This window comes from Pelodiscus sinensis, chromosome 9 (assembly GCF_052426305.1).
Source record: "Pelodiscus sinensis isolate ZL-2025 chromosome 9, ASM5242630v1, whole genome shotgun sequence".
In the NCBI taxonomy this organism is placed as follows: domain Eukaryota; kingdom Metazoa; phylum Chordata; order Testudines; family Trionychidae; genus Pelodiscus; species Pelodiscus sinensis.
This window is the reverse complement of record NC_143060.1, coordinates 28,206,702-28,222,341: the sequence shown is the minus strand read 5'-3', so window position 1 is coordinate 28,222,341 and position 15,640 is coordinate 28,206,702. Positions and strand designations below refer to the sequence as shown.

The window sequence follows — 15,640 nt, the reverse complement described above, 5'->3', positions numbered from 1 at the left end:
AAATAATCCACCCTCCCAGTATTAAGATCACATTCAGACATTCCTAAATCCCTAGTTCCCTGTTGCCAGCTCAGTCTGATCTGAGTTCCTCATTTCATTCTCAGTTTCCTCACCACCTTCATCTTCTGTTCTGCTCTTATCATCCATCCCCCTTGTGCTTTCTTTGCACAGCAGATGCCATTCATCAGAAGTTTCCATTCCAGCCGATGGGCCTTCTTTGATTCTAATCTCTGTGCCTGGATCAAAATAGCGCCGCAATATTGTTGGATGTGGAATAATGACAGTACCTATCCTACCTGGTACATTTCCTCTGATGGCCTGCGTTTTTGACTGGAGGCCAGAGACAAGAGACCATTTCAATATAACCTGCTATGAATTTCGAGAGAGAAAAAGGATGTCTCCTACAGAATGGTCTTCCTAATCTGAATAGGACACATGCTTCCTTTGAATGCTTAGGCTTCGATTCACGTCTGTAATTTTAAGCACATGCTAAAATCCCATTGATTCACACGCTTTGCTGACTAGGAATCAGATTATGACAATCGTTAGCAGTAAACCTGTGCCTAAATACTTCGCTGAATCAACCTTTCTGAATACTGCACAACTTTCTGCATCGGTCATATAAATCCTTAGAAATGCTGGCTCCTTCTGCTCCTGACATTCCCAGCCATGCATTTGCCTTCCTGCCTCCTTCCGCCCTGTACCCATATCTTTGTTTTCCTCACAAAGCAGAAGTCAATGGATTTCCTGTACTGTTTCTCAGGTTGTTACCCTTAAAGGGACAGCGCCTGGCAGCCATCCGGACCTCCCTCAAAATGAGAAAAGCAATAGAGACAAGAGCAGCTACGGTCAGCCAGCATCTTCACTCTGAGAGGAGTGTGAGGTTCTGAGAAGGAGCAGTCAGGGAAGGCACAAGCAGCTTCTGAGCTGCTTGCCAGCCCCTGCACTCCACTGTCTGGCCCTCCCACCCTCTGTGATTTGGCCACCATTCCCCTGTTCCAATCTGCACTGCCTTCCCTCCCTGTGTACATGCTGACTGCTACTCTCCCAGTCCTGATCTGCTCCACCCCCACTTCACTGCCTAAAACTCCCTGCCGCTGACCTTGCCTTATCTGGCCTGCAATCCCTCACCCCCACCAATTGTTGCTCCATTGCCTCACACTGACAATCTGCTTCCCCATCCCTCCCCTGCCCTCTGAGCCCCTCAAACTGCTCCTCTAGCCTACTCAACCCCTAATCTGATCCAACACCCTCCATACCACACCACTGCCTGCTTATTTCCTTGTGCTTTCACATCTGCTCCTTATCTTCCCCTGCAGATCTGTTCCTCTCCTCTACCCTCTCTACCCAGCTCCTGAATCACTAAGGAAGTTTTTCTGGGGAAATGAGGCTTAGGGCAAAGAGCAAGGTTAGGGCAGCTGCTTCACTGGGGCTTCATGTTCCTAATGGGCGTGTGCAGACAGTTTGCACATGCTCATACAATCTAAGGCAGGGCAGGTTCTTTTGTTAGACAAGGGCTCAACACCAAGCGCTGCATAGCCGCACTACCAATGAAACTGCTCCCACTCCTAGGTAGGTGATTCTCCTTCTTAAATAAGTGAGGGGCATGTGGAAGAAGGGGGCCAAAGGGGTTGGAAACATGAAACTGGGGGACAACTTTGCAAGGACTAAGCAAAGGATGGAGTCAGTGGCAGGTGAGGGGAAAGCTCATGGGTAACAGTGATTAAAGGGCTCCCAGAAGTCTAGTTAGTGCTGCTACTATGTTTAACTACCACATCTTATCAGGGTAACCCTAGCATCTCAGTGGACATAGGTATTCGCTCTCTGAATCCCTCAAGTGCTTACATTTATTTCATTCTGTGATCTGCTCTGTACAACCACAGCTATTGATTTTTCTTGGTTAGGAAGGTTCTTGGACTTCACTTCTCCCCTAGTTTTTTTGCTTCCAATATCTGAAAAACGTTCTGTAGAGTAAAAATAAATGAGTGAGAAGATGAAACTTGGTAGGAAGTGAATTAATTTTAAACAAATGTGTAATTTTTAATCTTTTGAGGTTTTTGTGAATTTCTTATATGTTCAGAAAAGCAGCTTTCCAATGAACTCTTCTGGGGCAGTGAAAGCTGTGACGATAATACTAGACTAGCAAATATTCAGTATGATATTTTGGTTGAGAGAAGAATTGCAGCAGGGAATACCAAGAAGGAGCTGTATGTTTTGTAATTTTGCGTATGTCTTTCTAATGGTTTGTAAAGTACAAAGTCAGAAATGTTTTTTCTCTTTGGTGTTAGCTGCCTGATTTTTTTAACTATATATTTTTAACATGTCAATAAGTGTGTATAGCTTTTTGTGAACTGTTTCCTCAGTCAGCATTATCTCTGACTTTCTTTGTGTTGAAAACTATATGCATGTATATAATGGGAAGGGGGAGTGTCTTAATTCAGGAATCCTTGGGTGGAAGAAAATAGAAGGTAGCACTGTGGGAAGACAGACATAATATTTTAAAAGATTTCCTTTAAAATAATTTGAAGGGTTTTTTAAATGATAATGCTATAAAAGCTGTCCTGTGGGAATTTAATCTTTTCTCAGATTGTAACTATGGTGTATGTTAACTAGTATTGATAGACGTGGCTTTAAAACTGATCAGGGGAACTCTCACTGGTATTTTATCTTTTTATTGTTGGGCAGTTTGGATTACATTCCTTGTATAATTCTGGATACAGAGGCAAATATCCCATTTTCAGCATGAAGGAGTAGAGAGCTTTGAAAATCTTGAAAAGGTTTTTCCCAATCCACTATGAACCTTCTTTGTTGACCACCATTTTAAATTTGTTGAATTTCAGTGGGAATAAACAGAACAGAACAATTTATCGAGTGAGATATCCCTTGTTGTTCAGTTCCAGTTTCTGCTAGTCAGAGGTTTAGGAACGCCCAGAGCATGGGATTGTGTCACCGATCATCTTGGATAATAGTCACGAGTGGGCCTATCCTCCTTGAAATTACGTAATTCATTTCTGAACCCAGTTATACTTTTGGCCTTCACAGTAACCCCTGGTAATGAATTCAACAAGTTGACTTCACATTGAGAGAAGTATTTTCTTATGTTTGTTTTAAAGCTGCTAACTATTAATTTCATTGCGTGAACCCTGGCTAAATAACACTTCTTCACTTTCTCCACGCCACTTGTGATTTTATAAGCCTCTATTATAAATAAATCATTGGAGATTGCCTATCTCCTAGAACAGACCTTGAAAGGTCATTGAGTCCTACTACTTTGAATTAGGAATAAGAGATCCTCCGGTAAAGGGCTTTATTCCGGAGGATCGTGCCAGTCTAGACGCTCTTTTCCAGCATCTCCCCAAGCCGGAAAAAAGCGGCGGCCATGTTTATTTAAATCCCGCGGGGGATATTTAAATCCCCCGCGGATTTCCCTATTCTGACTTGCCTGCTTTGCATCCCTATTCCGTAATAGGGGCCAGTCTAGATGTAGCCACTGTGTTCACTTATGTGTCTGATTGCTGGAATGCCCCCACTTGGCTGTGTATGTCCTTCCCATATCTGATTTTAGACTTCAATGTGCATTTTAGAAACAAACATGGTTTATATTTTTTTCAGTGTTTATGTCCACTTTGCTGGACTATGGCTACACTTCTCAGAACTGCAACATGACGTGCCATAAAGATGCAGAATGTCAAGTTAAAGGTGGAGTGCAAGGCTGCTATTGCTTCTCAGGATTCACAGGAAATGGCATACATTTCTGTCATGGTAAATATGTTTTACCTATGTACATTGCTACAGGACATAAAAAAATTATCTAGTACCTGTTAGTCTAAGAAATAAATTTATAACCAGGATAATACCTACATTAGCCTAAAAAACTGAAGGCCTAGCCCTGTTAATTTAAAGGAATTGTGGGCAGTGTATTTAATTGCAACTTAACAATCAACTTTCTAGCTAATATTTTAATGTAATTTATCATATTACATATTTCTTATGTTATTAGACCTGCTTTGTTGTCAGACTTTCTTCCACTTTGTCTGTCTTTTCTTTCTTAAAATAAATAGTTATATATTTTTCCCAAGCTACTTTCAATTCTTTTTCCTTCTGTCCTCTCTCCCACCCCTCTGGACTTTAACTTCCTGAAGAGGAGCTGCAAAGAGGATAGAGGGAGGCTGTTTTCAGTAGTGGCAGAACAAGTATTGTTCATCTTGAGACAGTTTTGATACCATTCCCTTTTGGAGTGTTTGGGACTCTGGTTTGATTAGCTGGAAACCCAGTGGTGGAGATCTAGGATAGATGTTAGGAAAAAATCTATTTCATTAGTGGCGAAGCACTGGAATGGGCTACCTAAAGAGGTGGCAGATTCTCTATTCTTAAAGGTTTTTAAAGCCAGGTTTGACAAAACCCTGGCTGGGATGATTTAGTTGGGATTGGTCCTGCCTTGCTCAAATGATTTGACTAGATGATCTCCTGAAGTCTTTTCCACCCTTGATATTCTATGAGTCTATGGTACAGTGATTCTCTGGCTTTTTCCACTGCTACCCACCTTAGTGCTACCAACTCGCATGATATCTGATGTTTTCCCCAAGCCCCAGTTCCTGGACCCTGTGATTATGTGAGAATCTCAAATTAAAAACAAACAAACAAAAAATGTTCTATGGAGAAAAGTTTGAAAAAGGGAACTCTAAAAACTAATAAAACAGGAGATAAAAAGAGTTCCAAATACATCTAAGCCAGCCTCATAAATTTTAATCCAATGTCATGACTTTGCCTAAGCCTAACTCTGTATTTATGAAGCTTGATTAGGCAATACTGTCACTTCCACACACTCCTTCACTCAGATCTGCTTGCACATAAGATTTAGCGACTTGACACTAATAGTAGTGTCAATAAGTCATTGTTTCCCCTTTTGCCCCAGCTTCTGGAAAGGGAAGTGTGCTGGGATTCCTAATAGGAATTTGTCCCTGGACATTCCTTGGGGACTCCATCCTTCATAGTAACCTCCAGCAATGGGTATCTGATTATTTTGATACTTACATTCCCTCACCTCTGGCCCTTTATTTGTGAGTTTCCCTTTACAATGAATAGCTGCAGTGCCTACTTCTGCCACTTGTCATAGCTATGCCCAGCTGCGCTGCTGTGACCTGATTCTTGTCCATTTTCACTGCTGCTCACTACATCCTTAATAGCAGCCATGAACATTGGCCAGAGTCTGGAGAGTGCTTCCCCTAATACACGTTGGCAAAACTCTGAGCAGAAACAAAGGCACTGGAGCTAGCTGAGAGCAGAGTAAAAAAAACATCTCTGCTCTTGGGAGCCCTTGATTCTGGTTTAGAAAGTTTCTTCATCACTCTTAAGCAGCGGTTCTCAAAGTGCAGTCCTCCGACCACCAGTGGTCCACTGCCACAGGTTCTGCAACTTGACCTCAGCCCCCCTATTCTCCACCACTGGAATAGAGGTGGCTGGAGCAGCACCGACACCGGCAAGCCATGGTTAGGATTGTCTATTTTGCCCCCTTCTCGCTCCTCTGGGGGCACTGTCACCGGGTTCCAGGTGTACCTGGCCAATGCAAGCTGGCGCAGGATTGGGTGCCTGGAGCAGTGCAAGGCTGGGGCAAGTTGTGGCTCTGAGCAGTGCTGTGGGCAGCAAGAGGCAAAGCTCATCCCCGGGAAGGAGGCATTGAGGCTGGGCACCCTGCACCTGCCTGCGCGGGGAACTAGTGGGTGCCAGGTCTCTGCTGCAGTGGGAGCTGCCGGGGGTCGGGTGGGCTGCCTGTGCATAGGACTTGATTCCCAGTGGGCTCCCATAGCACCTTCTCTGGAGACTTTTGTCCCAGCAGTGGGCAAGTAAACTTTAAGCCCAATGTGGACTACAAAGGGTGAGGTGTGGGGCCCCCTGCAGCAGGGCTGCCACAGACTTGATATCAGAGCAGCACCAGGCATAGGAATGGGCTCTGAATAGGTGTGTGTGGGAGCCTGGCATGGGTTCCACTTGGTGCGCTCATGCCAGGCACCCTGCTCGCTGGACCCGCTGGCTCAGTGCAGAACGACTGAAATTGCAAATCACCAGTGGCACAAACAAGCACCATGCAGCAGTTTCTCTGCTTCCCCTGCAGCTTCTTTATGGGATGGTGGGATCTGGTGGTATTGCTATGAGACTGGGGGTCATTTCTTACTGACGAGAGCCCAGAGCTGTTTTCTCTGCCGCTTTCCACGATCGTGGTCTGGAGGGGAAGGTCCAGGATTCCCTCATCTCTACCCAGCCCAGGATCCCTGCTGTGTGGGAAGCAGGCTGAGCTCCCCACCCATCTTGCTGGGAGAATGCAGCGCAATGACACACTGACTGCAGGTTTTCCCCACTGTTGCCATTAGCCAGCCACTGGGAGCAACAGGGCACAAAACCAGGTTAGCATCCCCCCTCATGCCCAGACCCCATACTCCAATCTCCCACACTCACCCTTACCCTGCCAAGACCCAGTTTGCTCCTACACCCTCCCTCCTGGCCAGACTCTGCAACCTCCTTTTCTCCTGGACCCTCCCTCCTGGCCTGACACCCTCCCCCAGCCTGATCCTGCACCCTCCCTCGTGGTCAGACACCCTCACTCATGGCCAGACACCTTATCCCAAGCCCCCTCCTGTATCCTCTCTTGTTCCAGCACCTCCCCCCCGGCCAGACACTTACACCCACCCTGCTCCTGCATCCATCCTTGCTTCTGCATCCTCCCTCCTGGCCACACACTGCACCCTCCCTTTGTCTTGCTCCCTCCCCCTGGCCAGACACTCTACTCGCAAGCCTGCTTCCACATCCTACTTCCCACCCTCACCCCCCTCCTGCACTCCACGTCCTGCCCTGATTCTGCACCCCCATCCCTATCCCACTTGCTGGTACCCCTGTCCCGCACACTGAACCTCCCATTTTTGTCCCCACCCCAGAGCCAAAGGGGGTACACCAAATCCACTAACCCCAAAATCCCAGAAAAGTAAATCTGATCTATGGGAAACCCTGAACTCAGCCATTCTCCTCATCCTATGGGGCAGGAGCACCAGAGAGGTGAGGTGTCACAGTTGGGGGCCACATCAGTGAGTGTTGGGGGTTTTGGAGGAGTTTTTTGCTTCTCACTTATGAAGTTGCCAACTGATTTTTCTGTGGGTCAGTGGCCCACAACCCAAAAAAGGCTCCCATAAATAAAGAAAACATTGAAATCTTTTGTGTTGGACATAAATTACGATTTTACTTTATTTAAAATGAAGTTTGATAAACTAGTATGAGAACGTTAAAATGCTTAATCTCTTTAATAATTTAAATTAAACTATTCACCTTAGCTGCAGCACTAGCAAAATGGTTCAGGGGTAATTATGTAATTAACAGTGAGTTTCCATTAACAACTGGTAGTCTGCAGAATGGTTTGCATTGAGCCAGGTGGTCTATGAGCCAAAAAGCTTGAGAACCACTGATGTGAAGGCTAGAAATTTACTTTCTTTTTATGAAAGCAAAGAATTTGGAGGTGCTTGTCTGGGAACTCTGCCTCCCTTACATGTGTCTAAGGAACATTTAGGTATAAGTAACTGATAAATTAATGAAAAATTGTGACAAAAACCCCAGGTCACCTGAATCCCAGTCCAGTACTCTATCCATTAGATCAGTTAGTTGAATGTTCAACGCATGTTGGCAGAATAAAGACCTATATATGTGAATAATTATTCGATGAAAAAAAAACCAAGAATGTCAATTAATATTATTTGCAACTCCCATTTCCTTTTATCTCATTATTGTATCACTTTGATATTTATCCAGCGAGGAGCAATTATGAGACACTGATTTAATTTACAGCAAAAATCACTGTCTCCTCTTTCCCTATCGTACCTCCCCAAGATCTGAAGTGTTTCAAATGTTTATATTTTGTTTGTTTAAAAAAAAATCCCCCCTCCAAAGACATAGAGACACTTACTGGTTAGCATTTAAACAGCTGCAGTTTAAGACCAAAGTCTCAGTCATTCCCAAAGTTTCAGGATTGATTAGCTATATAGTGTTATGCTAAGTGTCAGGAAGCTGAATCCTTCATACCAAAGTCCTATAACTTTCAAACAAGCTTCTAGACAAATTCACGGTGCTTCACAGTGAAATCAAGACTGTTAGGCATGTCGACACAACAAAGCATGTGGCTTGCCTAGCACCAGCTAATGTAGGCTTGTGGGTCTTGGGCTGCAGGGCTGTTCCATTGCAATACAAACTTTCAGTCTTGAGCTCTGGGATTCTCCCACTGCATGGTCTTATTGCCTGGGCTCCAGCCCATGCTGGAAAATCTACAGAGAAATGAAACACCCCCGTAGCTAAGCCCAGTAGCACTGAAGTCAGCTGGCATTGACGTTTTCTTTGCTGTGTAGATGTACATTAGAGGCCTCAATTAGGTGAGACCAACAGTTTCTATAACAAACTACAGTAATCTTCCGATAATCCGGCACCTTTAGGACCCAGGGGGTGCCGGACTATCAGATATGCTGGACTATCAGAAGGGGGGGCTATGAGGGGTCTGGAGTGGGGTGGGAGGGGATGCCACCCCAGACCCCTTATAGCCCCCCCTTACAATAGTCCGGCTCTGCCCCAGGCGTCCCTGATTCAGCCGCTGCTCGTCAGTTTCAGCAGCAGCTGAATCGGGATTGCCTGCAATAGAGCAGCTGGGGTGCTGGTGGGTTGGTCCCACAGCGGCAAGGGGCGGCGCTACGGCACCAACCCAGCAGCACTCCAGCTGCTCTTGGGGACACCTGGGGCAGAGCAGCTGGGGTACTGCCCGGTTGGTCCCGTAACGCTGCCCCTAGGGGCTGCGGGACCAACCCGGCAGCACCCCAGCTGCTCTTGGGGATGCCTGGGGCAGAGCAGCTGGAGTGCTGCCGGGTTGGTCCCGCAGCGCCAAAGGACGGCACTGCGGGACCAACCCGGCAGGACCCGAGCTGCTCTGCCCCGGGGTCCCCGATTCAGCCGCTGCTGAAACAGATCAGCGGCTGATTCCAGGAAGCCCGGGGCAGAGCTGCTCTGCCCCAGGCTTCCTGGAATCAGCCGCTAGTCAGTTTCAGCAGCGGCTGACTTGGGGACCTCTGGGGCAGAGCAGCTGGGGTGCTGCCGGGTTGGTCCCGCAGCGCCGAGGGGCGGCACTACGGGACCAACCCCAGCACCCCAGCTGCTCTGCCCCAGGCGTCCGGATTCAGCCTGCTGGTGAAACTGACGCTGCTGGTCAGTTTCAGCAGTGGCTGAATCCCGACGCCTGGGGCAAAGCAGCTGGGGTCCTGCCGGGTTGGTCCCGCAGCGCCGTCCTTTGGCGCTGCAGGACCAACCCGGCAGCACCCCAGCTGCTCTGCTCCCGGCTTCCCCGATTCAGCGGCTGGTCAGTTTCAGCAGCAGCTGAATGGGGGAAGCCTGTCCGGCTGCCCCAGCACTTCCGGGTTCCTGATGGTGCCGGACCATCAGGAGTCCCGGAGCATTGGATGCCGGACTAATAGAGTTTTACTGTACCTCTAAAAACCAAAGTCACTTACCTTCCAACTTAATAGAATAGTTCATATGTGCGATATTTTTCCTAAAAGAGAGGCTTTGTTGTGCAGAACACTGTTAATACGATATGTTTTCTTCTAATAGCATCATGTTCACTCCAATTTTAATTGGATAAGCTCTAAAAAGGATAAAAATATAGTCAGGCTACATCCCATTATAATTAGATTAAAGCTTAAAAAAAGTAGAGTGAAGCTGCAGTTATTTAGATGTATTAGATCTTGTTGTTCTAGAGAGGGCATGAATCACATGTTTCTACTCTTCCAAGGAAAGCTACACATTCCTCTTCAATTAATAATTTTAGGCTTTTATGATGATAATTCAGTCACCTTCAAAGCAGACCATCAATCATGTGTTAACATAAGCATTTTTTCTAAATAGTGCATATAATGCCATTATGTAAGAATTTTAGCCCTTTTTGTTATTTAGAAAGGTTGTAACAGTCATAATTACTGTCATTGACATGAATAACGTTTCACAGCATAGGCCTATCTTCTTCTCTGCATTGCACCTTTCTGTTGATAACCAACCAAACCACAGTAGCTGTTTCTTTTGAAAAGGAAGCTCAAGCTCCATTTTTGTCTTCATGATTTTCTCTCTGTAAAATGCTTTTAGCATCAAAACATATCCGTTGTCACTTTAATTCCAAGTAAGTTTATATAAAACTGTCTATTTTTATTTAAAGGGGGACAGTCAATTATTTCTAAGTGGTTTTAATTTGTCTCTTTACTCTCAGTTGCTTGTAACACCTTCTCGGTACTTGTAAAAATTATTTCCCTGTCAACTCTGTCTTTTCAATGTGATACATTTAGACATTTCCCTCTGAGTTTATTGTGGAGCACAAGGCAATATAGTCTTGTTACACTTACTTACTAGCACTATCATTGATCAATCAGGAAGCACTGATGTCAACATACCTTAGGGAATGGGCTTTGTTAGTTAACTTGGCCTCTGTTTGCCAGCTGGCTAAGTGTCTCTAGAGTACACAAGCGTATTAGACTCACTGTGTCTATATAGAGATACACATATGTATGAATTTAATTTCCTAATGTCAAAATCATGCACTTTAAAATAATTATCCTTTTAGAACCATGTGGTCTTTTTTCAACCAGATTTCAGTTATTTTCAATTAGGTCATGTTTTGGAGCTTCTGAAATCATGGTTTCATTCAGTCCTGGAAACAGTTACATATATGCATAATCCCATTGTTTTCAGTGGGAATATGTGCCGGAGTGAACATAGCTGTGGGCTTGACTGAATATTAGGATTAAAATTTACCCTGTGATAAATTCTAGCTTCATGTAAGCCTCCAGAAAGATATAGATGAATCACTTCATTGTTGCAAAATAATCTCACATTTCTCTTATTTCTTGTAAAATATCTATGGCTCTATCTCTATATTTATAATATGGCACAAAGAGTATGACCTTATAGAATTTAACTGTTTTCCTTCTAGGGTTCAGTTTGGAACAGGACATGTATTATAGTAGTTGTTGTTGTTGCATATTTTGAATATAATGCATGTGGTTTTAGTTGCATTTTTCCTTACATCTGTAGTTGAACTTGCACAGCTAACTTAAAGGTAAAACATGAAGATATCATTAAGGTAAACACATAACCAAATAGTACTGATTTACCAGAGAATTAACTTCCTTTCCTGCAAGATTTCTGTGGATTTTGTACAAATAAATAGACTATATCTGCCACTTTCATAAATCCTTTTCTTTATGTATAAAAGGACAAGCTCCCAAATCTTTACAAGCTCATGAGAACACAATTGGCCATGTAAATTACCTGTTGCTTTTATCCTGATTTCCTCCATTCCTAAAAACTTCCAGGCCTTTGGAAAAAAGCAGAGTGCAGAAATGAGTTTAATGGAAGTTAACCTTTTATTTTTAAAACAGAGAAAAATGGGCTGACACCATATAAGGTTTCTTGAGCAGCTCTATCATTTCAGCACTGGCTTTCTCTTGCATGCTGACTGCCAATTTGCTGCTTTGTTGGCACACTGCAGAAAATTAAAGTAAACAGTGTGATCACCATGTTTACTTTAACTTTCTAAAATATGGCAGGAAAATGAAGCAGTGCTGTTTATTCCAAGGAGTCAGGCAGGAAAAATAGGAACACACTATCCACCTCTCCTCCCCCCATATGTCCTTGTAAATGTCCATGAAAATTAGCCTTCTAAAGATTAATAAATCTTATTTGTAAAGTAGATGAAGGTTTTTCACACACCATGAGTAGGAAATGATGTCATCACGACAACTTTAAACTTTAGTAAGACACAGGACTCAGAAAAGCTATCATGTCTCTGTCTCCAATATGCAACAGAGTAATATTTATCAGTTTTCTAGAATCACAGTCTGTGTAAAGTAATATTTATACCAACATACAGAAGCCCTGCTAGATTGTTGGTAATTTACCTGAATTCAGCTAAATTGAAAAGCCTTCTGGAAATCCTCATGTAGACATATTATAAATGTATCTTGTTTTATTGAGACACACAGTGGTGGCTTTATGGCCTTAGCCAACTCTGAAGATGATCTCTCCTTTGAGACACCAGGTTATCATCCTAATGTGATGTTGTTATATTCCACCATCCAGGCTTCACTGCAGTCACTGAATTCATTTTGATTCATCAGTGACTCTATGGCCAACTAGTGGTATACTTTAGGTGAACGGTTTCCAGAGAGATTTTTCCTTATGCAGTGACATGACCCTATAAAATCACTGTCTCTAGTCATTTTATTCTATAAAGAGATGGTCTTTAGCAGCAAACAGTCTAATCTAAATGCTGGTACAGCTAAGGATATTTTTGTTGCTAGCAACAGATACACATCATGAAATGTCACAAAGCGTTTCCATCTGTGTTTACCAAAAAAGCCTAAAACCACTGACATAAAGGATCCAGTCCACCCACTTCTTAGTCCATTTCACTGGTATCAGTGCATAGTGTGGAGGAGCTGGGAGACAACAGATGTTAATCAGACATAGGCTCAATCCAGCGTAATGGGCCAGTAAAAAGTATTATAGATCAGACTCAATCATATAATGGCTCCTTCTGGCCTTGAAAAAAACCCTCTTTTTCGAAAGCTCAAAAACTGTTTTTTTCGAAATAACCATGTCTAGATGGCACTTTCACTTGCAAAATACCCTTTTTCGAAAAAGCACTGTGATGCGATTATGCAAATGAAGCATGGGATATTTAAATCTCCGCTTTATTTGCACTTTCGATTTGCCTAATTTACATCCCTCTTTCGACAGAGGGATATAGTCTAGACATACCTTTAGTGTACTCATCCTGGATCCCCAGCAGCAATGTATGTACCTCTAACCTCTGTGAGCCCGTGTGTTGCCCTGGGTAGGTCATCATTTGGGTGTAGGTCAAATCTTTCTAATCCAGCACCCTCAGGACCTGACTGGTGCCGAACCAGAGAATTTGTTGAAACACAGGAGGTCAATATTATCTAGCAAGCATTACCACTTCCACTGCTCACTGGGCTTTTAGAAGACACTTAGGGCTAACTAACAACACAGAGCACTGAGAGCCAGGACTAGTGGCAGTATACAAGCTTAATGGGAACGCGAGAAACTTGGCCACAGCCATGGTAAGTAGACATCCTGCTAACTAAAATCATGCCAGACCACGGATTTTGCCAGACCAGAGAGTGCCTGACTAGAGAGGTTAAACCTGTATTACACCTCCCCATCATTGTCATAGCAGATAAGGCTTTCTTAGCTATAAGTAAGATGAAAGTGAAGTCAAGTTCCAAGCCTGCAAACTGTTCCTCACATGAGTAATTTTGATGAAGCCAATGGACAAGGATTGCTCACTTGAGTAGGAGTTTGCAGTATCAAGTGCCCAGTCTGCTGTTCATGAAGATCTGAAGCCACGAAAAATTTGGTAGCTGCACATTGTACTCAGACCTTAGCTTTTATTGAAAGCAATTTTTTTCTTTGCTTTAATATTGACTGACTTTGCCATTCATATTATTATATGGGGTTACATGAGTCAGGGAGAAGAGGCTAGCTGAGTGAAGTATGCGCACAGTCATGTGAATAAGGTGCCTGGCTTTGGTATACCGTATAAGGATATGGGTTAAAATTGTCTTTGTGCTTCTATTAAAATTCTGTTCTTTATGTAGCAGATAATGTAAGGGACCTAGTGGAATTTTTCTGACCTAGTCTTTCAGCTCAAAAGGCTGGAAGGTCTAACCCTAAACACAGCTCTGCAACATGGAGTTGTGAAGGCTTCCCAAATGGTGACGAGCACTTTAACTCCTGTGTCCAGTCCTGTGTCAACAGCAAGTTTCAATAGCAAACTTGAGACATACTGAGCATGATCAGAACATTCTGCAAGAATGCCAGAATAGCTGGGCCAAATCTATTTCTGCCTTCCAGACAAAGGGCAATCGTAGGCATGGTGCTGATTTATGCAATCACAAATTCTTCTGAAGCATTTCTGTGTATGATGCATCACAGAGACTTTGTTTTGCACAGGAGTGAGCCCGATATTATTGGTTTCTCTTTAAAGAAAATACATGATTCTAGATGAACAATATAAAACCTGAAGAAATAAACAGAGGATAGAAAAAAACTCATTTGGTGAAATGTTTCATGCCTCTTCTTGGTTTTATTAAAGACTGCCTCTGATCTTGAGTATGCTATCCAACATCACAGTTTCATTTTCCCAACTATGACATGGCATAATCATACTTCCCTTCCCAAGGGGCTGTGTGAGGCTTTTTTATTAATAATTATAACATGCAGTCCTTTGATGGAAGATGCTGTATTTACCTATCTGAAAGACCAACACTTTAAATGACAGATTGTCTAGTGGTGCCTTATTTAAGGTGATGTTGTCAGGGCTGAGATGTCCAAAATGTTACCCACTGCATAAAACCTGATTTTTCAAATGTATTTATTAATTTCTATTTCTGCTTGCACACAATTCTTTCTCCCTCCCCCATCCAAATGCGGTATCAGCCATCCCATAGCAAACATAATCTTAACATCCTAGGTGCCTGGCTAGAGAGGATAGAAGAAAACCCAGGATATGCTGCGATCATTGCAGATATGGATGTTCATGAGATGTGAGTGGCACTCACATTGTACCTACACATCCTTACTGACCATGTTCTTGTAAACCGACAGGATGAGATAACTAAGGAGTCACGTTAATTTTAATCTCATGCTATCTCACAAGAACAGAGCTGTCAGGGAAGCAGAAGAACATTGGAATGTGCATAGCCTCATGAGGTATCCCAACAAAGATGCCTGCCAGGATCTTAAAATTTTGTTCAGTGTATGTCATCCAGCAGATTGGCTGAGGATTTTATTATTAATGAGATTATGGTTAATTCTTTCAGGATAAGCCACATATCTGAAAGGATCCAGATGATAGATTGAAAAGAACCAAGTGCATATATCTGTTCTCATACAAATAGGCAGAATGGTACAGTGGATCGAGCATGGAATCAGTCACTGAATCTGGTCCTTTTCTTGGCTCTGCCACTGAGTTGCTGGTTGATCTTTGACAAATCGCTTCGCCTTTTTGTGTTTCACTTACCCTATATGTAAACTGAGGATAATATTACTGTGCCATTCTGGTGAGGATACTCAAAACTGTCAGCCACTGTGTTGTCTTAGCTGAGAACTCACACAGTAATTCAATGTAACAGCATTGTGAGGTTTTACAGTTAAACTGAGAATAAGTTTATTAACAAAGAACAGAAATGTAAATGATATGAAGAAAGAGAGAAGAGAGATAGTCATGGTTACAAACAAAACACATTTTCTAGTGACTAAACTTAATTTTATCAAGTTACGATCTTTGCCTAGGCAGTCTTCTTACTTATGTCAATTTAGCAGCACTCTTCTCCCTCCTAGCAAGGCGATCCAACTTTCCAGGCCCAAAAGATGCTATTTCCCATCTTCCCTAAGTGAAGGATTCCTTAAATGTCTTTTTGCTGCCCTATTACCACAATTCCATTATCTCTGCCTCAAGGGCTGGCAGGTTTTTCTGGGATGCAGACTTTGTCCCTCAGCATGATCCTTAAACTCTTTTCTTCCTGTTCTTAGCCCAATGGCATTGCTTACT

General features: G+C 43.3%; 1 protein-coding gene across 5 annotated transcripts in view; it reads left to right on the top strand.

The window, feature by feature from the left end:
• Positions 1-1,335: 1,335 nt before the first annotated feature.
• Positions 1,336-15,640, top strand: part of ADGRL4 (adhesion G protein-coupled receptor L4) — a 101,919-nt gene continuing 87,614 nt past the window's right edge. Inside the window, exons 1-2 of one of the 5 annotated variants that reach the window (XM_075936329.2) lie at positions 1,336-1,572; positions 3,613-3,762. In XM_075936329.2, the coding sequence (XP_075792444.2) occupies positions 3,679-3,762 (84 nt within the window). In that variant the 5' untranslated portion in view covers positions 1,336-1,572; positions 3,613-3,678. The remainder of the gene's footprint in view (positions 1,573-3,612; positions 3,763-15,640) is intronic. The other 4 variants (XM_075936330.2, XM_075936331.2, XM_006136307.5 and 1 more) reach the window with 4 other exon arrangements.